The sequence below is a fragment of the Engraulis encrasicolus genome, unplaced genomic scaffold (genome assembly GCF_034702125.1).
Source record: "Engraulis encrasicolus isolate BLACKSEA-1 unplaced genomic scaffold, IST_EnEncr_1.0 scaffold_37_np1212, whole genome shotgun sequence".
Lineage (NCBI taxonomy): Eukaryota > Metazoa > Chordata > Actinopteri > Clupeiformes > Engraulidae > Engraulis > Engraulis encrasicolus.
The window spans coordinates 484,930-512,406 of NW_026945676.1; the positions used below are offsets into that span (position 1 = coordinate 484,930).

The window sequence follows — 27,477 nt, forward strand, 5'->3', positions numbered from 1 at the left end:
GCTAGCCCAACAGAAAATGTACAGCACAAACAGAAAAACCCAACATGACAGCTGTGTCATCCAATCAGAAGGGCTAGTCTTCGTTTTCTCTTGTTGCTTCCATGCTCACGCACTGTAGAGAGGAGAAAGTAAGTATCCGTGTGGACTCAGGAAAGTAGCCATACTTCTCTGGGCTTTGAGAAATACACGTAGGCTATTTCGGTTTGAAGTAAGTAGAAACGGTCAAACCATACTAACATTCCAGAGACGCACCCGGGTCAAAGACGTCCAACATGTCCTTCAGTGCAACGGATACTTTTGCTTACTGTAAATGTAAAAAAAGAGATTTTTTTAAATTGTTTTTTTGGCTCGGCTTTCATGCATTCACGTAGCCTATCAAAAAATGTTTTGAAATGTCATGTTTTTCACAGTAAGCAAAAGCATCTGTTTTCACTGAAGGACAGTGTCATGTTGGACGTCTTTGACCCACCCCTGCAGTGTCTTCAACACATCACTGAAACCTGTTTGCATACAAACGTCCTTCATCAGCAAACACACACACACACACACACACACACACACACACACACACACACACACACACACACACACACACACACACACACACACACACACACACACACACACACACACACACACTGTATGTAATTGTAGGCCTATGACTGTACACACAGACAATGTGAAAATATATGGTTTTGGCTGTGTAGCTTGTTTGTCTAGTTTGTGCACTTGTACCAGTGCAACATCCTTCTGGTTGTGTGTAGGTGGGGGGAGGGGTTTGGAGATTTAGGTTTGCCGTTTCTCTTCCGGTATACAGTAAGTCATTCTCAAAAGAGACGTGTGTGTGTGTGTGTGTGTGTAGCGATCATTTTGTAGCCTAGTTCTTAGGAGAGACGTGTGTGTGTGTGTAGTGATCATCTTGTAGTTCTCTAGAGAGACGTGTGTGTGTGTGTGGGAAGGTCCAGTTTTAATCACGGAGGACATTATTGGATACATCCAGCAGTTTCAGCATCGCACACAAGTCAACTCATCTGTAAGTAACGTGTCTTAGAGACATACTGTAGAGGGAAGAGTGTGTGTTTATTTGTTTGTTTGTGTAGGCCTGTGTGTATGTGTGTGTGTGTGTGCGTGCGTGCGTGAATGTGTGTGTGTGAGAGAGAGAGAGAGAGAGAGAGAGAGAGTGTAAGGGAGAGAAAAAGAGAGAGAGACTGAAAGAGAGAGGGGGGAGACGTTGAAAAAAGAAAATCACGGAGCGGGAGGTAGATGGAAAGAAGAGAAAGGAGGATTTGAATAAAGAAAGACAGGGGGAAGGCTAGAGAAAGAGAGAGAGGGTGTTGTCTCTCTGGACATTGTATACACCTGTTTATCGTCTGCCATTTTGGGTAGTTTGTTTTTAGACAATACGATCACGTTTTAGGTGGTTTGTTTATAGACAATACCATCACATTTTGTGTGTTTTGTTTTGCAATTTGGTTGGCATGGAGATTGATGAGCTGTGCATTTTGTGAAACGATTTACCTGCCGTAGAGCAGTCTTTTATCTTAAGACTCATATTTGTACACTTGTAAGCTTTGATGACCCAAAAGAACAAGACATCAGATATCATACATATTCCCTCCTGCCACCTCTCTCTCTATCCATCTCTCGCCCCCTCTCTCCTCTCTCTCTCTCCCTTTCCCTCTCTCTTTCTCTCTCTCTTTCCCACCCTCTCTCTCCCTCTCGCTACGTCTCTCTCTCCCTTTCTGTCTCTTGCCTCTCTTGTCTTCACATGCCAATTACCAGTTGGACCAGTTGGTTTACTAAACAAACGTCTTTTTAAAAGACAATAGACAGACTTAATGGCCATTCACACCTGGGGCCTAGTAGTAGCTAGCCAGTTAAATCAGTTATTACAAACTCTAAGCTAGTTGACTAGCCACCTGAAACATAATTCTACCACTAACAAAGATGCTTCTTGCTACTATTTAAAAAGTTGTGGCGTAATTAGACATGAATGATGGCATACAAGATTCTTTCCTTATTCAGCGTTTACAGTCCAGGTGGTTAAAATGACCAACAAAGGCCGTTTTTAAATACAATAGGTACATCTAATGGACATATTAAAAGCTAGCTTAGCAACAGTCAGTCAAAACCCATTCAAACTATACAGGATATTAGCGAAACCTGTTTTAGGAGCTCGCTATGCCACACTACAAACGAAAGAGGCTTCTTTTTGCTACTACCACACTGCAAACGAAAATCCCTGTCACTGTTGGGAAAGTTACTCAAAAAACTGTAATGCACTACTTATTACATGTTACTGTCATTTAAAAGTAATGCCTTACATTACAACATTACTTTTTTTTTAAGTAAGGCATTACACTACTTTTGCATTACATTTAGTTACTTTAGCCAAAATGACTGGAAACAAGGATTCAGTGTACATCAGTGATTCTCAAAGTGTGGTCCGGGGGTCCACTTGTGCGACAGAGCTCAGGTGGTCCTCAGGTGGATTTCTACTTTTCCAAGACAAGCTAGCTGTATGCTCTATTTGTAACGTTATTACAAAGCTAAACATAGCTGAAGTCTTATTTTCACCACAACAAGACAGGCTTGTAATGTGAAAAAAGTAAGTGGTTTGTATCCAAATTAGCAGTGTCAAATTAGCACATGTCAACTGTCAATTCATTTGACAGGTGGTCCTTGAAGATATTTGAGGGGACAAAGTGGTCCTCGGTCTGAAAAAGTTTGAGAAACACTGGTGTACATCTATGAGGTGGCATGACTCACCTGCCATCCACAAGTCGTTTTGGAAGCCTGCAGACTGAAAACCAACATTTTCAGGAATTGCGTCTTACCCACATACAATATTGATTCATCAATACAATGATTAATCCTTTCTCTTCTTACCACACCTTACCATGCACACCAGCGCTGTTTTAAAAAAAAATCTATTACGGACGCATGCAGCACAGGCTCCGTTGCACTTGGCTGAAACATAAAGCCACCTCACTGCACTAAGAGTTTGAAAATTATTATTGATAAAAGAGCAGATGCATTGCCACAGTAGGCCCATTTTTAATATTAATTATATAAAGCACTCCGGGGAAAATGCCTTATCAATGAACGAAATTATAGGCGAAAAAAATGGTTGCGAGGATACCAGCCAGTCAGTTTGCAAGCTCGTGGCTCGCCTGAATCATGTGACTTCGTGCAGAGATCAGTTTGTCACTCACTCACAACTCTAGCACTATTCTTTACGCGCGCTCAGTCAGCACCGCGGCTAGCATAGCCTATTCTGCGACTTTGTGCAAACAGTTTGGGTTTCAAGTACGGTGTGCATTTAACTGAAATGTTATTGGCATCCTTATATTCAATGAAGTCAAAGTAGTGGGCATACAGTATACCCATCTTGAAAACGAGCAAGCTGGATCTTCTGGATCGGTCATCCTTTGGCAGCCTGCCATTTCGAGAGACGAAGCGTGAAAGAGGAAGCAATGTTCTGCGTGTAACTTTAAAATCTCTGCGCAGACGTAGGCTATCAGATGCAATAGCTGATCTCGCAGTGATCTGCGAACATTGTATAAAGAAAACAAAATACCCACACAAAATGTAGGTGAAAAAAAATGCGTTGTAATGTGCAAGTTACTTGCATTGTAACGAGGACATATTACCGTTTTTTCCCCCTGTAATCCGTTACATTACTGCGTTACTCAGAAGGGTAATGCATTACAGTAAGTAATTGCTTTTGTAACGCGTTACTCCCAACACTGATCCCTGTCATGATGAAAGCCTTTTATGGATATTTTTAACCCTTATGTTGTGTTTGAGTCATTTTTGACCCGTTTTCAAGTTTAAGTGTAAAAAAACCCACACTTTCCTTTATTGTCCCGGAATGAGGCTTCATCTAATCACATCAGTCACAATCATTTCAACAGGAAAAAAATATGTTTCATCATTTTAGTACATTTTAAAGGTCTAAAAAAAAAAGTTACATCTGTGGTGTTCGGGTCAAAATTGACCCGGCATAGATTTTTGGTTGTTGTATGGCATTTTTGAAAAGCTGTTGGTTGCTCTTTGTCCTCAGTTTGGTGATTCATGGTGAGGAAAATATATTTCTTGCCTTACATTTTTTTCCCCCAGCTTTTTCATATAACAAATCCAAGATGGCCGCCGGACAGTCCCATACCCTACAATGTGTCATATCTCCTGTTGTGAAAGGAGTACAGATGTATTTTTGGTGTCTCCCCATATGTTTTCATGGTCAGGGAATCCATTTCTGCATTATATTATGATATTTTTTTGCACATTTCTTTTGCAAAATGAGTTTTTGCACATTATTTTGTCCAAAAAACGTATCAAAAATCCATAATAGCACCCAAACATGTAGAAATGGTCTTACATTTTCCATAGAGTTGATTTGGCAATAAGATAATGGTCCAGGTTCATAGCATAGTGGATTCAGATGAATAGTGTGACTTTTTTCATTTTCATTGAGGTGTTCATTTCCTATATCTTTGCATTAGATAGGCGGAATAGCTGTGAATCTGGCAGAATTGTTATTTTGTATATTTACCACACTGAAGTCATATAAATATTGAAAAACACCAAGTCAACATATTTAAACATTCATTGTATGCACTGAAAAACTAATTTAGTTAAAATTTGGTCTTTATCCTGCTATAAATCGCTTTGGGTTGGTCTGGACCCGAACACCACAAATGTCACTATTGATGATATTTTCTAAGATTAGAGAAAAACTAATGAAATAAATTTTGGGGTTGTTGTACTCTCATATCAGCTGTAATACATGGACAACATAATCACTAATTGTATCACTTTAGGAAGTATTAATAGTGAATTTATACAGGTTTTGATAGTTTTGGTCATCAAAAACGATTTGCATAATGTAAGATAAAAGACCAGTAAAGTCAAAAAGATGAATAAATAAATTAGTTTTTCCATGGATATGAATACATACCAAGTTAGCTATGAGATGAAAAACAATATTTGATGAGAACTAGTGTTTTTAGGTATTTTATGGCTGAGTTTTGTTATCATGGGTCAAAAATGACCCGAACACCACAGGTGTATGCAGCTTTTGAACACAACACAAGGGTTAAATTGATTTTTTGGGAGTTGTTCTACTGAAATAGAACACCGTTTTTCCTCCCTGTCAAGTGATTTTGTGCCATGTGAACTATCTTGTTTTTCCTTTTCCGTCTTCAAGTCCCCGCGGTAGGGTAGAACACCACTGACCTATCAGGGCTGCACTGCTGCAGCACATTGACCAATCACAGTCCAAGAGCATAGCGTCAGTTCACGGACATTACAGCCTGGAAGAACCATTCGTGTACCGCAGCCAGGGCTTGTTTTATCGCTGCACAGGGGGGCATGGTGGCTTACGGTTACGGTGCCACTGTAAACCCCGCTTTACAGGGGTTGGAACATCTTTTTTTCTGAAAGGCGGTTATAGAAACCTTTGGAATTACTACATTTCAGCAGTTTAGCTGATACATTTGGCCTTGGAAACACATTTGAAACTTATTCACAGGTCCAGTGGCGGATCCACAAGGCATTTTTTGGATGGGCCAGAGTGAAGTTGGGGTGGGCGACCCCTAGGTGACAGTGATATTTTTTGACTGGTTTTATTTGGGGGGGTCCTCCCCCAAGAAAAATTAAGCTTCTTAGATGCAATTTCCTGCATTTTAATCAACCAGGTGTCCGACTTAATGCTGTGCCCGACGCCGGAGCCACTGAAAAGACGGGTGGGGTCTGTCCTGAAGACGAACGTCTGACCCCCCTAAAAAAAAACACAGAGCCATACTTTTGTTTGTAAATACTGAATGACTCCGTATTTCAATGGACTGACAGATTGGCAAGCACAGACCTATGCGCTATTTGTGCACCAGACTACCACTTAATTGCCGACAAACAAGTAGCCTACAAATTTTATCTGTAGGCTACTTGCAGACACCGAATACCAATACTGATAGCTTTACCCCCAGGCCTACAATGCATTTTTTTTCTTAAACGGTAAGATCGCAGCGCCCTCACATGTCGCAAAGTCACACAGAGGGAGGAGAGATGTCTCCTCATCATAGTAGTCCAGCCCTCACACATCGTCAGCCGAATTTGCCTACAGCATAACATAAGCTAGCCTACAGCAACAATGCATTCCTATTCTTATCTGTAGCATGCGCAATATTTGGTAAACGTTCCTGTGGATGTGCGAGCTTTCCATCATTACCTAAACGAAATGAGCACACATTGCTATTCTTATTCACACGATTTGGGCAGCAAGGCAATTTCGGGGAAATAGCACTTCATTAGTTTCTGAGCGGGTGCTCATCATTATCATTTCTGGTAAAACTTTATTTTAGGGATACATCTATTAGCACTAATACATACAATATTAATGCCTGTGTAAGTAACTTGTAAGACATGTACTAAGCAAAATAAGACTATTATAACCTTAGTACGGACCAGTAAGCCTATATTTCTATTTATTAGTAAGTAGTAAGTGGCAGAATACAATGTGTATAAGCTCCCGACACACTGTGTGAACAAACCCTGAACAGCGTGAAAACAGATGCGGAATAAGGGTCCCTATTCTAAAGTGATGCATTGGTCAGCCCAGATGGCTCAGGGCCTCCGCACTACCAAAGTCCCTCTCGTTACCTAGGGCCCCCACACCATCCAGGCCCGCACTACCTGGCCCCCTGATCTACAAAGTGTAAGGGCAAATTAAATGATTGACACCCACTCAGTTAAGTTTTCTAGTTTTGTCTTTTTCATAATAATGTAAGGGAGGTAACAGGAGCCTTTATATAGCAAGGATTGAACATACACTTGTCAATGGCGGTGGGTTGGTGAGGTGTAATTTTTTGTATGTACCACTGAGTTTTAATTGTAAAAACCCTCAAAATAAATGCAGAACCTTAGAATAATAGTTTTGAAGCCAAACTAATCTATTATTTTGTGATAATTAAGTTAATGTTTGAGAACATTAGCTTCAAGAAGTGCAGTGCATGATGGGTACGCAATCTAGGCCAACAGACAACCTAGCCAGCTCTGAGCCTACGTTCTTAGCTCCTCCCCTCACTCGTGAAATTTAGATGCTATCCAAACAATTTGCCATGTACGTAACAACAGAAATATTATCATTGCTGCATTGGCCATGCATTGCATTTCTGACTAAGGCCGTACCCATCATGCACTGCACTTCTTGGAGCTAAGTTTCTCAAACATTAACTTATTTATCACAAAGGAATAGCTTAGTTTCACTTCCAAACTATTACTCATCGTTATATTCTGCATTTATTGTAGGGTTTTTACAATTAAAACTAATTGGTGTATGAAAAAATGACATCTCACCACCCACCGTCATTGAGAAGTTTACGTCCAATCCTTGCTATATAATGCTTCCAATTACTCTCTTATATATTGAATATAATAAGGGAGATTTACATGTCTAATGAGACTCCTGCTGATCCAGAAATGTTCTTACACTTTGCTTCTCGGGGGGGGGGCGGGCCCTAGGTAGTGTGGGGGCCCTAAGCCATCTGGACTGAGCAATGCATCACTTTAGAATAGGGACCCTTATTCCACATCTGTTTTCACACTGTTCAGGGTTTGTTCACACAGTGTACCAGGAGCTTATACACATTGTATTCTGGCCCTTACTGCTTACTCATAAATAGAAATCTAGGTCAACTAGGTCCTTACTAAGGTTATATTGGTAATACATCCCTTATTGTGCATGAACAAGACATTTGCGAATAAATGTCTAACAACTGTCTGATTTTGCTTAGTACATGCCTTACAAGTTACTTACTAAGGCATTAATATTGTATGTATTAGTGCTAATAGATGTATCCCTAAAATAAAGTGTTACCAAAATGAATAATTTTTTTTTTTTTTCAAATAAATAACCAAGATGCGCAATTACGCCACTGGGGAAAAATCGAGACCTGCACGACATTAACCCAATGGTCCTCTCTCTCTTATACATGTATATGTAGTACAGTTTACATCACACTTCTGTTATATATAGAGATCTAATGTTAATACTTCTTATTCGTATTGTATTGTATTGGTTATATTACATTACATTACATTACATTACATGACATTGCATTTGGCAGGCGCTTTATAACCAAAGCGACTTTCAAAAGAGGACGTAATCAAGCCAACATCACAGGCAAATACAAAGTGCACAGGAGTTATACAGAACAACAAGTGCAGTTGCAAAGAGGGGTTAGTTTTTTTTTTTTTTTTTAATTAATAAAGAGTACACACACAGTACACACACAAACACATACACACACACACACACACCCTGAATCTAAACTAAACTAAACATCATGTCAAGACTCTGCCCTGGGGCAAGGCCAGTTCAAGCATTAGTCTAGTAGATTCTCTCGAAAGAGGAATGTCTTTAGTTGTTTCTTGAAGGCTGCAAGAGATGTGCTTATTCTTGCTGCCTCTGGGAGACCGTTCCACCACTTGGGTACAACAACGGAGAACAGACTTGACTGGGAGTACCTAGAGCGACTGGATGGCATAGCGAGACGGCTTGTGCTGGATGAGCACAGTTCTCTTCCAGTAACATAAGGCGTTAGTAGGTCCTTCAGATAAGCTGGGGCCGTTCCTGCGATGGTTTTGTAGGCAAGGGTCAAAGCCTTGTGCTTGCTCCGGGCGGCAATCGGTAGACAGTGCAACTTAATAAACAGAGGAGTAACATGGGTCCTTTTGGGTTGATTGTAGGGATGCAAATTATCGATTAATTCATTAATCATTAGTTGATATTGTTATCGATCGACTTTTGATTAATTGATAAGCAGCGTTTTTTCACCTGAATTTCATAGGGCCTTTTAAAATATCAGCTAAACAGTTAAAACACTGAGTTCAAAAAGTATATGTATTGTTATATTAAATTATATTATGATCATTAAGTCCATATTGCATTTTATTGGGTTATGTTATATTATATTATATATTCCTCAAGTAATTATGCATTAGGAGAAGAAAGCAGTTTTCTATGGCATCTCCACACCACCTTTGGGGGGGCATTGCTTGGTTTCACCCAGGAGTGAACTAGTAGCCCCACGTCCCCATCTGTCGCCTTGCCTGTATGACAGACAACGTTGAGTGAAACGTGATCAGACTCAGGACGTGTCTGCATGTGTGTCAACCAACCACAAGCATTTTAATTTAATACGCTTCAAAATAAAGAAATGCTATATTTTGGGTAGTATGTTGTTGTCCATAATGGATAGTAATGTCAACAAAGTTAGTTTCTGAACAAAAAAAGTTATTTCCTGTGTCTGTAAGGAGAGCTAATAAGCTAACAGGCTCCATTGAGAATGAATGGAGCTATGACAACAACACTTACAGCTAACATGGATTCACCTGAAATTGAACAGATGGTGCTCCTCTTCATGCATGGTCATATATTGCCATGCCCAGTTCAGCTAATACTAGTCTTGATATCTGACAGGGTGTAGTGATTAAAATTACAGCTCAAAATTTGAAATGACTACGTTTGTGATTTTGCTAGTTAGCACGCTAAGCTAACCTAGCAAGCTTAACCCTGCAGTAAAATGCTGCTTGCAGTGACATTTGCCTGTCTTGAAAGATTGTTTTTCTCATAATTCAATCAGTAACAATTTACACCATTGGGCTTGGCATAATCACAGATTCAAGTACACATCTCCAAAAGACCCACAAGAACTCTAGAAGTTGCAATGACGATTTAACAGATAAAATCTGCGCACATGGATTTGAGTAGGACTAGAACTAGAACTACTCAACAGTCTCTAGCGCCCTCTAGCGGTTAATCGAATTAATTCATTTTAATCGAGCAACCTCTTGCTCGACAATTAATCTAAAGTCGATTAATCATTTGCATCCCTAGTTGATTGAATATCAAGCGTGCCGCATTCTGGATCATCTGCAGAGGTTTTAGCGCACAAGCAGGTAGACCTGTCATGAGTGAGTTGCAGTAGTCAACGTGGGACAGGACCCTGGCCTGGACCAGTCGTTGTGTAGAATATTGTCTCAGCACAGGTCTGATATTCCGTACGTTGGACATCTGGAATCGACAGGTCCGGGTGACTGAGTTGATGTAGTTGGAGCATGACAGCTCATCATCAATCATGACGCCAAGGTTTTTGGCGACTTTTTTATAAATAATTATAAATATAATTGTAAGTGTATTGGTTCGTGTTGAGCTGAAACGGGAACCGGGATGTTAAAATGCATTACAATGCAGGACATTACATCTAAGAAATACAACATTTTCTGGGGGAAGACCCCCAGACACCCACCAAAATGAACTGTCCAGTATTTTATTAATTGATGGCTGGCAATGAATGAATGAAATCAATGAAATTTTGCATAGGATTATCAGCATTGCATTGCTTTCTTCATATTGAAGACACTTTTAAAACATGATTAAGAAGATAATGTGATAGTACTGAACACTAATCCTCTGCTTTAAGTTTTTTTTTTGTGATGATGTTACTAATGCGACCTGCTTGAGGTCCACATGGGTTGTATGCAGCCTCCGTACCAAAATGAGTTTGACATCCCTGCTATAGGGTTTGTAATTGAATTGATAAAAAACAGCCCCTACTTCGTTTTGCAGTAACATCTGAGTCGTTCGCTTCAGCACCGGACGAACGCGTAACTACATTACTTGTAAACATTGGGACTTTGTAAGTCTGAACGAAGTGTTCCAGAAACAGTTTTGTCGCACCTGAATCGTTTGTTGCTAAGTACAGCTCGAGACCACTTTATTAGAATAACATGAAAAAGTTGATTTATTTCCATAACTCCATTAAATAATGTTAAACTGTCATGGATTGTAGATTCATGGCCCAGTTGTTTAACTATTCCAATCATTCATTTTTTTCTTTTTACATATTTTGACCTTCCAGCTCAAAAAACCCAGGAATTGGGGAATTCGCATTATTAGAATATTGTAATAAAATTCATTTTCAATGGGGTTTCATTTCTGGTGATTTAGAATTAAACTGGTGAGTTAGCGCCGAAACGTGGCAAGGAAATCTATTGAAGAGTGAAGTGTGGGACACCAGGGGCCTTATTTATAACGGGTGCGTACGCACAAAAGACTGCGCACGCCAAGTTCATCGCAAGGTTTGCTATTTATAGAAAAAGAACTTGGCGGTAAACATGCGTAGCTCCACGCAAAGTTTGAACCATGCGTAGGCACTAAACAAAAGACCAAACGCGGAAAGCGCGACCTCGGGAGGTAGCTGGAAGAACGACCCGAAATTGGTTGAAGAAAAAAATCGAAGGTCACGTGTCACGATAGCCACTTTCACATTAGTTAATCCAGTTCGCAACGAAAACGCGGTTGTTTGTTGTTTGGTAATGGTGGAAAATAATAAGTAGGCCCACCTGGCCTATCCATAGCCACATGCATGTTTTGTAAGGAAGTAATAGACGCTTCAAATTTTACGTTTAGGGTAGGCCTACATTACATTTGGAAATACCCTCGGCCTACATTTTATTAACAATAACCACGGACCTTTCCAGTATCAGGCTATAATCGTATTGGTAGGCTATAAAGTGTTCCGAGTCTGCAAGGAATTACGTCAACATTTAAGCCAGTTGCAGAATCATCTGCTCGAGTCCCAAGTGCATCTGTAACGGTTGATTTTCTCAGCCATACAGGCAAGCAGCCAAGTGCCATACTAATGGACAGCTTCGTTTCTCTTGTGGCATGTAATTTCTTTTCCATGCGGTTATTCGTCATCAAAGAAGCAGAGGTGTGCATTTGACAGCTGGCCTTATACACTGATAATGCACGTTTATAATACACACATTTAATAAATACAGACTAGAAAATGCCCATATGTCATGCTGTCTGTGGATATGTCGATCAACAGTTGGGGCGTCGCTTTGAACTGAAAGCAGACAGCTGCGCGCAGTGACCAACAGCAATTGTTGAAAAAAAAATAAACCTGGTGCATATGAGGTGCGATGAGACAGTGAATAGATTTTCTACCGGTGAATTTCACATGGGGACATGCCATGTGAGATGTTTCCTTGACGCAGCTATTTTTCCCCTTGTTCACAACTCAATTAATACCACATGTCCATGACTTGGCAGGTTGTTCATGTCCATGCCATCCTTATATTAAGCCTATTTATTTTTACTTCTGGAATAGCGTGACTTTTGCGAACATAACCATCCACATGCTGCAATTTGAGGGATTATTTTTGTACGACTTCCCAAACTTAACCGCTCCACTTTGCCTAACGTTCTTTAGGCCTATCTAATAAAACTGTTTGCTCCACATGTGGTAAATAGGCTATCTCGTCTGCTTTCCGCAAGCCGTCCACAGATATAAATATTCATTTTGGGCCTTTCACTGAATATTCATAGATAATTATGGGTGTGTCCACAGGTGCGCACATTTGCCGCAACTTCAGAGTCAGTTGGTGATTTATAAAGGGAAATCGACGTGGAACGTGCGCGCGCCATGCTTTATAAATCTGAATATTTTCTTGCGCACGCACATCCTGAGTTTCGTGCGTGCGCCATCTTTTGGCGCATTTCTTCCGCAAAGTTTTATAAATGAGGCCCCAGGTCAGCAAAGAAGAACAGTTGACAGCAAAGCATCAAGGATATCTGAGCTTTCATAACTCCCATGCATTGTTTCTGCCATTGACTTCAATGTTAAACGCATCATGGCCGTTATTAAGACAGAGAGAGTCCTAACCAAGTATTGAACATTGCATGTTATGTAGAAAGTACCAAATTTCAACTGATTTGATGTGACCCGAATTTTGATGAATAAAATTTTGATTTTATTACAATATTCTAATGATGTGAATTCCCCAATTCATGGGTTTGTTGAGCTGGAAGACCAAAATATGTAAAAATAAACAATTTAATGATTGTAATAGTTAAAAAACTGGGCCATGAATCTATAATCCATGAGAGTTTAACATTATTGATGGAATTATGGAAATAAATCAACTTTTTCATGCTATTCTAATAAAGTGGCCTGGAGCTGTAAGTTAGCAACTAAGCTTTCGAGAAACCTAGCGCAGATTTCCAATGTTGACAGCATCCATGCATCCCAGAACCATGTCAGTCCCACAACCATGGTTGACTATCGAGATGATAAACTTTTTTGTAAAACTCACTTGTTTACCACCACACATGCTTGACACCATCTAAAGCAAATGTGTTTATCTTGGTCTAAAAGAGAGATGAACAGACCAAAGATATGGATCACTGTAACCATGTTGTGTGGTCTGAAGAGACCAAGATAAACAAATTAAACTAATGTATTTAAGCCAGGTGCAGACTCAAAATGTTCAATGTAAAGAAGAAAGGTTGAAACACACACCAAAGACCTTCCTTTTAATCCCTTTTCATTCCAACACGGCCCCTTCTCTACCGGACTTTAATCTGGGTGTACTCACTTTCACGGGTACATGTTCAAGCATTAATGGCTGTAATTTGATTTTTCTGTGAATGAACAACACATTGAAGCGGTTATATATGTTGTTAATAGGTCACTAATCATTGTGTCAAAGTTACATTTCTTTAATGTTGTCCTATGAAAAGACTTACAAATGTGCAAAAATGTGAGGGGTGTACTCACTTATTAGAGATATGAAAGATAAATGTGTGCTGATGTCCGAAACATCATTGGTTGCAGTTAATAGCTAGTGGAATTGGCAAATAAAGCCCATGGACTTAAAGGTACACTGTGCAAGAAATGGTCAAAAAAGGTACTGCAACTATGCTGCTCATTGAAAATGTGTTGCCTATTGCCAAATTTGATCTTTTCATGAAAGTTTTCTAAGTAATAAACTAATATTTTCTAGTACGGCCCAAGTAAAGTCATTTTTGCAGCTAAAAATGGCTATTTCTGGAAATTCAAAATGGCGGACCATGGAGAAGATCCACAGTCATAATGAATACTTAGAATTTGATGGTGGTGGTAAGTATTCATGAAAAAGGTAACATTATTGAATGGGTAGCATGAATTCTGGAAATAAACAACTAAACATCTCACACAGTGTCCCTTTAAAAGGTCACTGTAATTATAGAATCACCAATTAGCTACTTTAAACTCCTGCCCATATTACTGGTAAACCTTTAAACATTTCATGATGTGGGCAGAGTAGATTAGAGTAGTATTTTTATGAATCCCAAAGGAAATGAAGATATCTGTCATCTTATATAAATATATGAATACAAAAACATACTCAAAGACCTACTACACCTTATTGCACATTGCACACACTTGAGTACAGCAATCAGCTTCATATCAGTTCAACATACCCAAACGCATGCACGCTCTCTCTCACTCACACACACTCTCTCTCTCTCTTTCTCTCTCTCTCTCTCACACACACACACACACACACACACACACACACACACACACACACACACACACACACACACACACACACACACACACACACACACACACACACACACACACACACACACACACACACACACAAGGTATTATTTCTCTTTCAGACGGTAGTTCTAAATCCAGTGTGTGTGTGTGTATGTGTCTGCAGAGTCTCCTGTTGGTGTGTTCATGGAGGACGTCTCCTCAGAGCCGCTGGCTGCCTCCAGCTCAGCTCAGGATGGAGGCCATGTTGGAACCCCTAACCTCTCAGCTCAGGATGGCGGCCATGTTGGGACCCCTAATCTCACAGCTCAGGGTGGCGGCCATGTTGGGACCCCTAATATCACAGCTCAGGGTGGCAGCGTTGTTGTGGCTCCTCATATTTCCCAGTGCGATGTCAAGGGGAACCTCACCATCACCACACATCACCACCACTGCTCTGGTGAGTACAATGACATTAACACCATCACCACCACTACCATGGAGAGTAACACCATCACCACCACTACCATGGTAACCTTTACACCATCACCAACACTACCATGGTAACATTAACACAATCACCACCACTACCATGGTAACATTAACACCATCACCAGCATTACCATGGTAACATTAACACCATCACCACCACTACCATGATAACCTTTACACCATCACCGTCACGTGAGTATCACCACCATCTATACCATGTGAGTAAAATAAGATCCTTTGAAGCAAGCGTACACAGCATACAGCATGAATGTAACATTTTTGGTGCATAAATGAGTAAAGATTGACACTTAATTTGCTTCTGTGTCACTCTGCAGGCCCTGTGAATTCAGCTGCAACACCGACACAGGAAGCAGGTGAGTGGTAGGAGAAGACTTTTAGCAGCAAAAATGACTGTACATGCCAGAAAATATTAGTTTATTACTTAGTAAATATTAGTTTAAGTATTAGCTTAGTTAGCTTAGGTTAAGTATTAGCTTAGTATAAGGAATAATACTATATTAGAATATTCATATAGAATATTTAAGGGAGGAGGCAAGGCGGAGACTTGGGTCCGTGTGTGCTCGTGCATGTGCGCAAGATTTCATGGCAAAACCTGGTTACGCACTTATGGATACATCCGTTTTTTTTGTCCGTAAGTAACTTTCAAGATTTTCGCGTCCACACTTTCTTGGTAGGAAATCCATGCACTTCTTTGTACATGTGGCCCCAGGTCTGTGAAATTGGTAACACAAATATATTCCTAATAAATATCAGCAACACATCTAATGCAATAAGCAATATTAAAACCACATTAAAACATACTTATTGTGTCTATTGATAAGCCCAGGTCTGTGAAATTGGTAACTATGTGAGTTTGGCCAGAATGAGCTACTAGGAGCTTTGTTGTTCTGATACTCAGCTGACATTGTGTCACACTGAAACATCTTTACTACGTTGTAATGTGATTATCAGATGAACAAAACCTCAGCACTTATAGAAGGAGTTACACTAACATCTTAACATCGTATTATTACATTAACTGTATTCCAGACAAATGCCCAACGATGTCGGATCTGAAAGAATGGATTTGCTCACAGTATGAAACCGTTCAGGAGTATAATTCCTTACCTGAAGACGAAGTTCTGCTGGCTGATCGATACACTCAACTGTTGATCGTCGAAAAACACGGAGAGCAAGGGGAGAGAGAGAAAGAGATCGTCAACCGTGGAGCAGGGTTCTTTGGTGCAAGAAGTAGTGGTTATAAAAGCATCACCATAGACCAGTTCTTCAGACCTAATGGCAGTGGACGTGTTCCCAAAGCTGTGATTCTCCAGGGAAACTCTGGACATGGCAAGTCTTTCACCGCACAGAGGATCATGTTGGACTGGGCATCAGGTAACCTCTACCAGGATGAGTTTGACCTCATTTTACACTTGAGCTGCAAAGAACTGAACCTATATAGTGAAGGAAGTCAGAGTGTTGTGGATCTTCTGAGCTGCAGTGACACATTTACCCCTCTGGTCCTAAACATACTGAAGGACTCACCTCAGAAGGTGCTTCTCCTAATTGATGGATTTGATGAGCTGCAATTCCCACTTCATGAAATCCGCAAGTCTCCTGTTCCAGACTTTTCCACACCAGCTCGTGTTGAGGTCATCTTGGGTGCTTTGCTGAATGGGAGCATCCTATCTCACTGCTTCCTGCTGGTCACCACACGGCCCACTGCTTCAGACAAACTGAGCAAGCTGCTCAAGCGTCCTGTGCGCTGCACTGAAATTCTGGGCTTCTCTGAGGAGGGTGTACATGAGTACATAAAGAGGTTCTGTAAACATGAAGAGGTCGGTAAGGAGGCATTCAGGCGCGTGCAGGCAAATGAAACTCTCTACACCTCCTGCTTCATTCCTGTCATCTGCTGGATCGTCTGCACTGTATTTAATAAGCATTTGGTGAAGAATAAGCAACAGACTAATAGTCTGGAAACAACCACCTCCATATTTGTCCACTTCGTGTCCATTCTGCAAGAGCACCACTGCCGGGATTTGAGGCAGCCTGTGCCAGATCTGCTGAGGAACCTGGGCCAGCTGGCAGAGAAAGGGATACAGGATCAGCAGGTCCTGTTTGACAAGGAGAGTGTGGAGAGCACTGTCTCAGAATCTACCAGTGGTCCCTTCCTGTGTAAATTCCTGCTGAAGGAGACGGTGGGAACAAAAGAGATGTTCAGCTTCATGCATCTCAGCTTTCAGGAGTTCTTCACTGCACTCCACTACACATTGGCCCAAGAGGAAGAGAAGGTGAAAGAGCTGCTTAAGCCCATTGAGCAAGAGGAAGGCAGAACCCACCTCTTACCTGTCATTCAGTTCCTCTTTGGTCTTTCAGAAGAGAAGGTGATGCAAGATCTGAAGAAACTCGGGCTGTCCCACTGCATGGAAGCACAGCTGAAAAAGTGGATTATTCGACTGATTGAAGATAGCAACGTCCACAAGAAAAAGGACATGATGCTCTTCACTCTCCACTGTCTCTATGAGCTCCATGAAGAGGAGTTTGTGAGGAGAGCCATGGCGGTGTGGGGTGAGGTTAAGTTTGATCGCATCCCCCTGACGAGGACAGACTGCTGGGTCCTGCTCTACTGCCTGCAGTGCTGCCCCACCATCCCAAATCTGGAGCTCAAAGAGACAAGCCTGATGCTCACAGGGTGCAACATCACAACAGACAAGCTGAAAATGCTGCAGCCTGAACTGAGAAGGTGTCAGAAGTTGGGGTAAGTTTGAATGAATGACATATTGTGGGTAAGTGGGGTGTGGGGTCATACAGTGTGAGTGTCAGTGTACATGTGCATGTGTGTAGAGTATCTGAGGTGAATGGATGGTATGTATTGCATCATTGTTGCTGTTGTTGTTGTTGTTGTTGTTGTTGTTGTTGTTGTTGTTGTTGTGATGTAACGTGTGTAGGGTATCTGGCGTGAGTGTGAATGGATGGTATGTGCTGTGCAGGGATTAAGATTAATGTTGTCCCATCATCTCTGGGCCGTATTAAATTGTCATCGGGACGATCAATGAAATTAATCTACATTTTTTACTTTAGTTTAAAAGTTTGCATCACATTTACAAATCATAGTGGTGCTTGCTGGGAATAAGGTAGATTGAAGTGAACTGTAAACGGAATGGAACTGGCTACTGGCGACCTCGCGTGTATGGTGTTAGATTGACATTTGTTGCAGAATGTTGTGCTGGTGCTGCTAGCTTACTACAGTGCCACATGCAGATCTGGACAAGAACATATTATATAGGTATTTTGGTCTGATACCCAGGTTGCTTTCACTGTGCACCTTATGTGACTAAGCACCAGTAGCCTTCCAGTCAGTGATAGGTCCATTATTGTATTATTTCAATACAACACAATATTTCAAGACAACACAGTAACCAATTCATATGAAAATTTCGGCACGATTCGGGATGGTTCACAGTGATTTTCATGATAGTCCCGGGACGGTGATGACAAAAGTTAATTTGGTAACACTTTCTATGAAGCCTATGACTACACTCATGATGGAATATATCAACAGTCATGAATAACTATAAATCTAGCTCATAATGCATTATATATCTTAGGGTGTTTTGAGTGCTTGTGAAAGCTTAAAAAACTACAAGGGGCTTATAATACATTATAACTGTCATGATGCACTATGATTAATTATGATGCACATTATAAGTTGTTATAAATGTGCTAATAATGCATAATAGATATGGGCTTCATAGAAAGTGTTACCATTCATTTTAATATGTGTGTGTGTGTGTGTGTGTGGGGGGGTGTCTGACACATTGTTTACACATAGCAGGGTACTCAGAAACTTTGAATTCCTTCCCCTAGTTTCTAAAATAACTTTGTTCACACACATTGGTGACTCCGCATACATGTAAATACGTATGCTATCAAGAGTGGTCATGAATACGCTACGCCTGTGAACGGCATTTCAGGAAGGCGGGAAAAGCCATTCAAGTCACAGCTTTATTCTGTTAACATGGAAATATTAAACCGGAATTGGAAATAATCATTTTCAGAGGAAAACTCTTTGTGTGTGAATGACAGACACAAACAAAGGGGAAGGTCTCAGTTTCTTGAATTACCCCAGGATGTGCAAACCGCGTGTGTGTGTGAGTATAGTCACATTTTAATTAAATTCCTAATACAACCCACTACAATTTTGTAATAGTTGACTTCATACTATTGCATTAAAGGTTACACGTGGTGGAGCTGTCAGATGTTGATGTGAACGCTCTGGTCTCAGCTCTAGGAGAGGGGAAGACCATCTCTAAATTATGGTGAGAAATATGTACTTTGCAGACACATAGAAGACAGTACAATCAGTTTTCTTGTGATTATATACTGCATATATGTACAAACCCCAACTCCGATGAAGTTGGGACGTTTGGTAAACAGTGAATAAAATCAAAATGCTATCATTTTCAAAACATTCAATCTATTCATTAGATGGAGAATAGTGAAAAGACAACATATTAAGTGTTAAAACCGAGAAAAAATATTGTTTTGGGGGACATATGTACTCATTTCTAATTTGATAAATCCAACACGTCTCAAAAGAGTTGGGACGGGGATCAGTGAAATTTAGTAAACATCCAAATAAGATAAAACAACAAAGAAGAACATTTCAAAATGAATTGTACTGACGGACAATATAGGTGTCCAGGTATAAGATCATCACAGAGAGGCTGAGTCACTCAGAATTAAAGATGCAAAGGGAATAATTACCATAGTTATTACATACATTTTTGAATTCCCTTTGATTTACCACGATTGAGTGTATATAAGACATATTTTTGTTAATAAAATCATTGTATAGGTTCATGACATCATGAAATATATATTGGCTGTAGTCTCACTCTAATTCCTGGAGTGCTAGAGCTATTGAAAATAGACTATATTAAGAATGCTTAATGCGTGCAAATGATACAGGGGTGTAACATTCTCCTAAGCACTTGAGCTCACTTGAAATAAATCCAGAAGACATGGGAAACTATCCTTTGCTTACAGAAGTCAGCAGAAGTTGTAGAAGTCCATTCTTTTTGACAATAATAGGGCATTGCACATCCTGTGCTACAGTGAAAATGGACCATCCAACTTGTGTTAGTGCTAGCTTCAAAAGTCAGCCTCCATGATGGCATGCGGGTGCAGTAGTGCATTGGTTAAGATGTTCTCACTCATCTGTACAGTTACATACAGTGCTGAATGGTATAAATGAGTTTTAAACAGCATGAAAAGCCACTCATGCATTATATTTTGAAGGGAGATCTTCGATTACTGCCACATAGTAAGGTCAAATTGCATTCTCTACTATGTTTTAACAGTTTGGCTCCATCATAAGGACCAGCAGGTGATAAAATGGTAGGTTTTTGGTCAAGACCTGTCACACTGTAAGCACTACAGAAAGGAAAACATTGCAAAACATGACAAGGAATACACCCACCATTTAAGCTGGTGAAATCATGTCCAAGATAGGAATTAACACTGTTTTTTATATAAAATCATCTCATCGGTTAATGTATTTAACTGTTTAGTGTTGTCTTTTGTTTTGTTTTTAGTCTTCCTCGACATTTGCTGCCATTTATTGTCCCCGTCCCAACTCTTTTGAGACGTGTTGGATTTATCAAATTAGAAATGAGTACATATGTCCCCCAAAACAATATTTTTTCTCGGTTTTAACACTTAATATGTTGTCTTTTCACTATTCTCCATCTAATGAATAGATTGAATGTTTTGAAAATGATAGCATTTTGATTTTATTCACTGTTTACCAAACGTCCCAACTTCATCGGAGTTGGGGTTTGTAAGTTGCAATGAAAAAAACACTTTGGAAGGCTTTGTCTCACTTCAGATTGTAATTACAATTACATGTGCTGCCTATCTACCTGTGTACTTGTGGTTGTCTATCTGTTGTCTACTGTGAAGACTGAGACCTCACGTAGTGTTGTTACGTTTGAAGCGAGACATCGAGGCTTGTGTCTAGCAAAAGGGGGCGTGTCAGATGAGGCCTCGCTTCAAGGCTTGTGTCAAACCACATGATCAAAGGTAAATGAGCGCTCAGATAGCACAAGGTGCTGGGAGGCTTAGGCTACATGTGGGCTATTAATATGAAGACTTGACACGTGTTGTGGAGAGCAAAGACTTTGAAAAGTATGCTGATGTTGGAGACACACACATGCAACCTTCCTGCGTTGGTGTTTTTTTTTCAAATAAAAACACATGATATCAAAGTGCAGAAGTGCTAATCCCAATGTGCAAAAAATCACAGTATAATCAAAATCCTTTCTCAAAAAATATTAACGTCCATTAATCACGTCCATATTAATGTCCATATTGTAGTAGGTCTCTCGTCCAGTCCGGCATCTTCATTTTCACTTGACATATCCAACTCCTGAAGCAGGTTCATTAGTCAAAAATAGTCCAAGTGACAATCGTAATGTGGCATAGGCCCATCCATTTAACAAAAGGACATTTACAGTGTGCAATTCAACAGTGCATGCATGTTACAAGAATACACTGAGGTCCTGTAATTCATTCAAACCATGGGGTTCTACTGTGTTCAGTTAGTGTATCCAGTTGGCCTCTCTCTGCAAAATCATATTTCATTTCATTTTCATTTCATTCATATTTTTTGAGAAAGGATTTTGATTATACTGTGAACTAGACAAGTAAACACAAGGTCACATTGACAGGGGAAATGACAGGGCAAAAACGTAAACAAAAGCACATGGGGAGCAACACAGTGGGTAAACAGGAGTCCAAAACAAAACAGAGGGCCGGATCATGACACAGCATTTATTGTTTTGCGATCGTTCAACACTTATTAAGAAGACGGTACTTAGAGGTGTGAATGCAGATTAAAACATAGCAAAGCTTGCAGCCATGTCAAACTTGTAGCCCAAGTTAAAATTTGAATTGGATCATCTGGGAATCATGATAATTGAACACACAGCACCAATATCAACAAATATGTATTTATTTTCTATCACTAATGACGGACATTTAGGTAGTGTGTTTATAGGTCTAGGTAAGATGACTGCTCTTGTCTAAAAATGAACATTACACAAACTAGCAGTGCGCTAAAAACATGCTAAAAGCATGCTAACAAAAACATAACCTTGAGTCTGCTTGATCTGACACCCAGACCAACGAAGCTAATTTTGTCAAAATCCCAAAAACAACAAGTTATTATTTTACTCTTGGTGTAATCACAGGTATTTGTGGGTTGAATCACATAATTCCAGAAACTCGTCAACAACTCCAGAAAGTAATGTGATGATGCTTTGTTTATTAACACATTGACTCCCAAATCACGGGAAAACCCGTTTTTACTTCCCATGAGTTGGTTCCCAAAACGGGAAAAAACTTTTTTGAGTTTGTATTGTATTTTTCATAACTAAACACTTCAATGCTTATTGTGTGTGATTTTGGGAGCTCTCTGTGTACACCTTGCAAAGTGTCTGCGATGCTGCCATCGTTTTAAACACAAGAATCGTGTTTGTATGTTGTTTACTTAGTGCTACAGTACGCTACAGTCAGCGTCCACTCTATGGCGCTTTAGTATGCTTCACACAATATTGAGGCTACAGAAGACAACACTTTCACTTTCACATCGAGTCCAGCACATTTTCTGGGGGATAATGCAAACAGCCTTGACCAGATCCTACACATTGTGAACTGTAATTTAGAGATGTGTCGTTCATGAACGAGCCGGTTCTTTTGAACGGCTCCTTGAAGTGAACGATGGGAACCGGATCACAGCTGGGGGAGCCACTCGACCATTATTTCGTTCATTTTTCATTAATTTTGAGCACGTGACTTCGACCAGAGTAATTAAATTTTGGGGAAAACACAATTGTTTGCCTTAAAGAGTAGCAAAAACGGTCTTTAGAAGCAGGAGAATATTCAGTTGTTGTTTGGACAAAATTACCTCGAGGCGGAGTCAAAATATTACATTCTAAACACTGAATAAATAATTTTAAAAAAGAGCCAAAAGAGCCAGTTTTTTGAACGGCTCTTTGAAAGGAACGAGCCACTAAGATCCGGATCCCGAAAAAGAGCCATAAATCCCATCTCTACTGTGATTGGATTATTACCTCGACTTTTCATCGGCAACCAGATAAATTGGATTCTTCATTCTGTTCTTTTATTACCCCCATGATGAAATTGACGCTGTAGTGAACAGGAGAAGCTGGCTGCTACTGTCGGTGAAGCTAGCAGTACTATTTAGGCTAAACAGTAACATGCATGGATGCCTGGCACAGCACAACAGCTGTTTCCCACATAAGGATCGGAGACATTAACGCAACCGAATAGGTTTTGTTGTTGACGTTGCACTAAATGCCTTTAGGGACTTGTTTGTGGATATGTTTTGCCTACTGCATGTGACTAAGACCTGTTTCACGTGTGTGAAAAGATTAGTTGCGCAGGAACTTGGACTGTGCAAAACGAAGTAACGTGTACTTCTGGAGGCGAAAATGCGTTTGATTGGTTGATACAATTGCAGGGGGAGGTGACAGAGCAGGAGAGATGTGTCTAGTACACCAATTTCATATTGGATCCCGTGAAAAAGCACAAGATATTGAAACGGCGCATCATTCATAAAAGCCTCAAAATCTCCATTCCATGTTGATTTTGGCCGATACCGGCCTTGGTAACACAACCGTGCCCTCAAAACCATCCCTCTTCGACAGCAGAAACCAAATAATGCATTAGGCCTACATGTCACAATGTCTTATATTTTATTTATTTTATTCCGGTTTTGCTAAATCAATTTACGATAAGTCTTCAGTAACGCACGCACACACACACACACACACACACACACACACACACACACACACACACACACACACACACACTTGTCGCGCTGTCTTTGGGTCTCTGTTGTGGGTCAAATATATGTCTAACCGTTGTTACCCATATCTCTAACTTGAAGTGACTCAAGGCGCTTGCTGGAGAAAGCTCAGTCTTACTGTAGTTGATCAGATGTAGGCTATTTTTTTAAGCTTAAACTCTGTAAACCCCAAGGGATGCCTTCGGGCTGGCCTCTGACACTGCCAACACCCGAACGCATGTAGAAGAACTCTAAGTGCGAGACAACAGCGAGGTCCTTCCCCACGCAGAGTGGGCAGTTCAATGATGTTTGAAATGATAACTGAAAGGAATCGATCATTCTAAAATATATATTTGGTTGTTTATGTCGTCTTCCTGCCTGCACGCCCTTACGCGCAAAATAGGCTACAAGAAAAATAATTGCCATTATGACCTTTACGCGTAAAGATGTGCAGGAAGGGATGATGCACGGAGGGTCCGTCAAACACACATGACATCTCCATGAAAGTCGTTAAATACTTGTCAACGCAATCATGTCACCGAAATCCATCCCCAATAACCAAATGTCGGTCTACATATCACTGTAGCATAATCACTCCAAATAACTACACAGAAATGGCCGGTGAAAGCGTGATGGCATGTGTACTGCTTTATTGTCCCCCATGGGGGAAATTTCTTCTAGTGAGAGGTGCGTAAGACATGAAAACAAACACAATACAGTCAGATTACCAAGCACATTTACCCCAAGCAACACATTCCCCCATAACACAGACAAGACAAAAACAGATGTCATCCATCAACAGTGGTCAGTCCCAGTTAACCCCATAGCGTGGACAAGCATGGGAGGATGTGCAAGCAGCAAATAAATAAATAGATAAGCAAAACATTATAAGAAAGATAAAGCATTAGAGTGTCATTCATTCCTTCTCAGGCCTGCTGAGACAGGGTGTGCAAATTAAGATCTACCTTTTTGTTTCGCATGTTTGTTAAAAATGCTAATTGCTTGTGGGATAAAAGATTGCTTGGATCTGTTTTTAAAAACAGCAGGGTGTCTAAATCTGCAGCCAGATGGCAGTGTCTGGTGGTAACTGGTAACATATCCATTTCGGCTGAATTTTAAATTAAGCGCAGGTGCCTTATCTGCACAACAGTATATCCAGTATATCCACTTCCACTCATCTCTCTCTCTCTCTCTCTCTCTCTCTCTCTCTCTCTCTCTCTCTCTCTCTCTCTCTCTCTCTCTCTGTGTGTGTGTGTGTCCGCGCGCGCGCATCCAGGCTGGCGCGCGCGCAATTCGGGCATATTCGCAACTCTCTGCCTCCTCTCCCTCGTGCGCAGTGACAGTGGACCGTGTGGCTGACGCCATTGCGAAGTTATTTGGCGCGATTTTATTGTGCAGTGATATGTACAGCGACATTTGGTGATTGGGGTGGATTTTTGGGGGCATGATTGTCTTCACAGGTAGGGCCTATTTAACGGCTTTCATAAAGATGTCATGTGTAGCCTACTGTGTTTGACGCACCTTTCAATCTTCCTGCACATCTTCAGGCACAATGCTCTTAATGGCAATTATTTTTCTTGTGGCCTACGTTGGACGTAAGGACTTGCTGGCAGGAAGACGGCATACACAACCAAATATATTTAAAATTGTCTGATCATTGGGCATTTTGTGTGGTAAAAGTTAGACGCTTGTGCACTTGGTGGCAGTAATCAATCACTGTCACTTGAACTCTGCCTGAACCTGCCCCAAGACGCTGAAATGTCAGGAGCAAGACCAACTTAAGAACAACTTAAGAACAACTTAAGACCAACTCAAGACCAAGCCGGAAGACTGTCTTACGAGCGACTTAAGACCTTGGTTACAACGTTGGTCTTAAGAACGAACAAAATGGCTAACGTCGTTAGCAAAGGCACTGTCGAGAAATGACCCCCTGGTTGGCTCTATGAGTGAATTCCAATATGCGACCTTGCCTCCTCCACTTGTGCTTGTGGCCTTGCCCCCGCCTCATTCACCATCCCAATTGCAAATGAGAAAAATACTTTACAATTGAGCTTTTGTGAGATATTTAAATATAATGCTGTTTCAGTGATGTCATCACGACATATTACTTCCTGGTACGAGGTCACAAGCAGAAGTGGAGGAAGCAAGGTTGCATATTGGAACGCACATTGGCTACAGCTAGTTTTAAAACAATATGCACAGGTAATATCTGAATTCTACACAAAAGGCCCTAAACGACAAACTGAAAGCAAGTTTGAATGACATGGGGAAAACATTAACACGTCATTGAGGAATAAATAATTAAATAAATGATTAGCCACTCACCTTGAACCAAATTGAACTTCCTGTGCAGTCAAGGCTTCAGAAATCCAATTCATCTAGGGCATTCATATACTTTTTAACCTACAGCACCATCTTGTGTTCATAATGTGTAATAACATTCTTTAGAACAAAGTATTTGTATTTTGTAGTTTTGTGAAATACACAAAATACTGGAGGAAAGTATTTTTATACAAAATACAAAGACATGTAATTCACTTATATGAAATAAAAATACAAAATAGCATTTTGTATTTCAAAATGTGTTTCAATTAGATGTAATAGCAATACTGCCCATCCCTGAATGAAAGCACATATATCTGTTTATTATGCGGACTCTGGGGGAGACTGCCTGCCGCAAGTCTCCTCCTAAGGAACACAGAGAGATGAGCCACGCACGCGACTCTCCTCAACACAGCTGTAGTGATTAACCAGCCATGGAAAAAATAAATTGAGACTGTGAATTGCAATGTTTACAAGGAAATGAATTTAATCAACCAATGAAATACCCAAAAAATCAATACCCATGTCAGATTCGAATATTAATGGCCAATTAATATTTGTTCGAATGTCTCGAAGTTTCTTAACATTCGAATTATATTCGAATATTGAATATCTAAGTCAAAGGCCTACACGACACACAGACCAAAGTATTCTTTATTGTTCTTGTATTTAGTTAACCAATAGGTGTCCTTAGTGTGCACTTGAGGCCTCGAGAAATTAATCATTTCCCAACAAATTTTGCTGGAAAGCCTTGACGTGTTTAAGGTTTCATCTTACCATCAAAAATCTCACGGTCAAAACTCACAAAAGGGATGCGCGCTCTTTCAGGCAACCAAGGTAAAAGGAGACATGGTGGGACCACAGACAGGTGCGGATTTTGTGCTATGAGTTTATTTACAGTGCTCAAAAGTGATGAACAAAAACTTTGAAAAAGACTACAAACAAAAATCAACATGAGAGTTGTTCAAACTGAAAGGATAAACTAAACAAAATTATCAATACCAAAACTGCGGAGATGTTGTGGATGAAAACTGGTGAGTACAGAAAAATGTGTTCAGAACACGCTAAACCGGTATCGCGTGTGTGAGGAACTCGCCGGGTGCCGCGTGTGTCGGGCAAAAGCCCTGTTTAAAACCATTAAAAGTAAGGTTTGGAATGCCCAGTTCACAGAAGACAGACACGAGGGTTAAAAATATATACTTTTATTTTCTATTAATTAAAACTAAATGTCCACTAAAAGCAGCACTGCTGCAAAGTCTTTCGGCCCAGGTGGTCTTCGGCTCTTGTGGTTACCCACGGCAACCTCAGTGACAGTCTAAGCGTTGTTGGGGAATCATCCGGTGTAGTCAGAGTCCAGGTGGCCGAGGGGGGTCCCCGGTGACGTCCACTCACTCCAGGTCCAGCGCACCT

At 40.5% G+C, this 27,477-nt stretch overlaps 1 protein-coding gene across 1 annotated transcript in view; it reads left to right on the forward strand.

The window, feature by feature from the left end:
- The first annotated feature begins 649 nt into the window (after positions 1-649).
- Positions 650-27,477, forward strand: part of LOC134443860 (NACHT, LRR and PYD domains-containing protein 1 homolog) — a 56,797-nt gene continuing 29,969 nt past the window's right edge. The window contains exons 1-5 of the mRNA XM_063193395.1: positions 650-1,033; positions 14,566-14,838; positions 15,206-15,244; positions 15,921-17,628; positions 19,106-19,189. Of these exons, the coding sequence (XP_063049465.1) occupies positions 14,586-14,838; positions 15,206-15,244; positions 15,921-17,628; positions 19,106-19,189 (2,084 nt within the window). The 5' untranslated portion in view covers positions 650-1,033; positions 14,566-14,585. The remainder of the gene's footprint in view (positions 1,034-14,565; positions 14,839-15,205; positions 15,245-15,920; positions 17,629-19,105; positions 19,190-27,477) is intronic.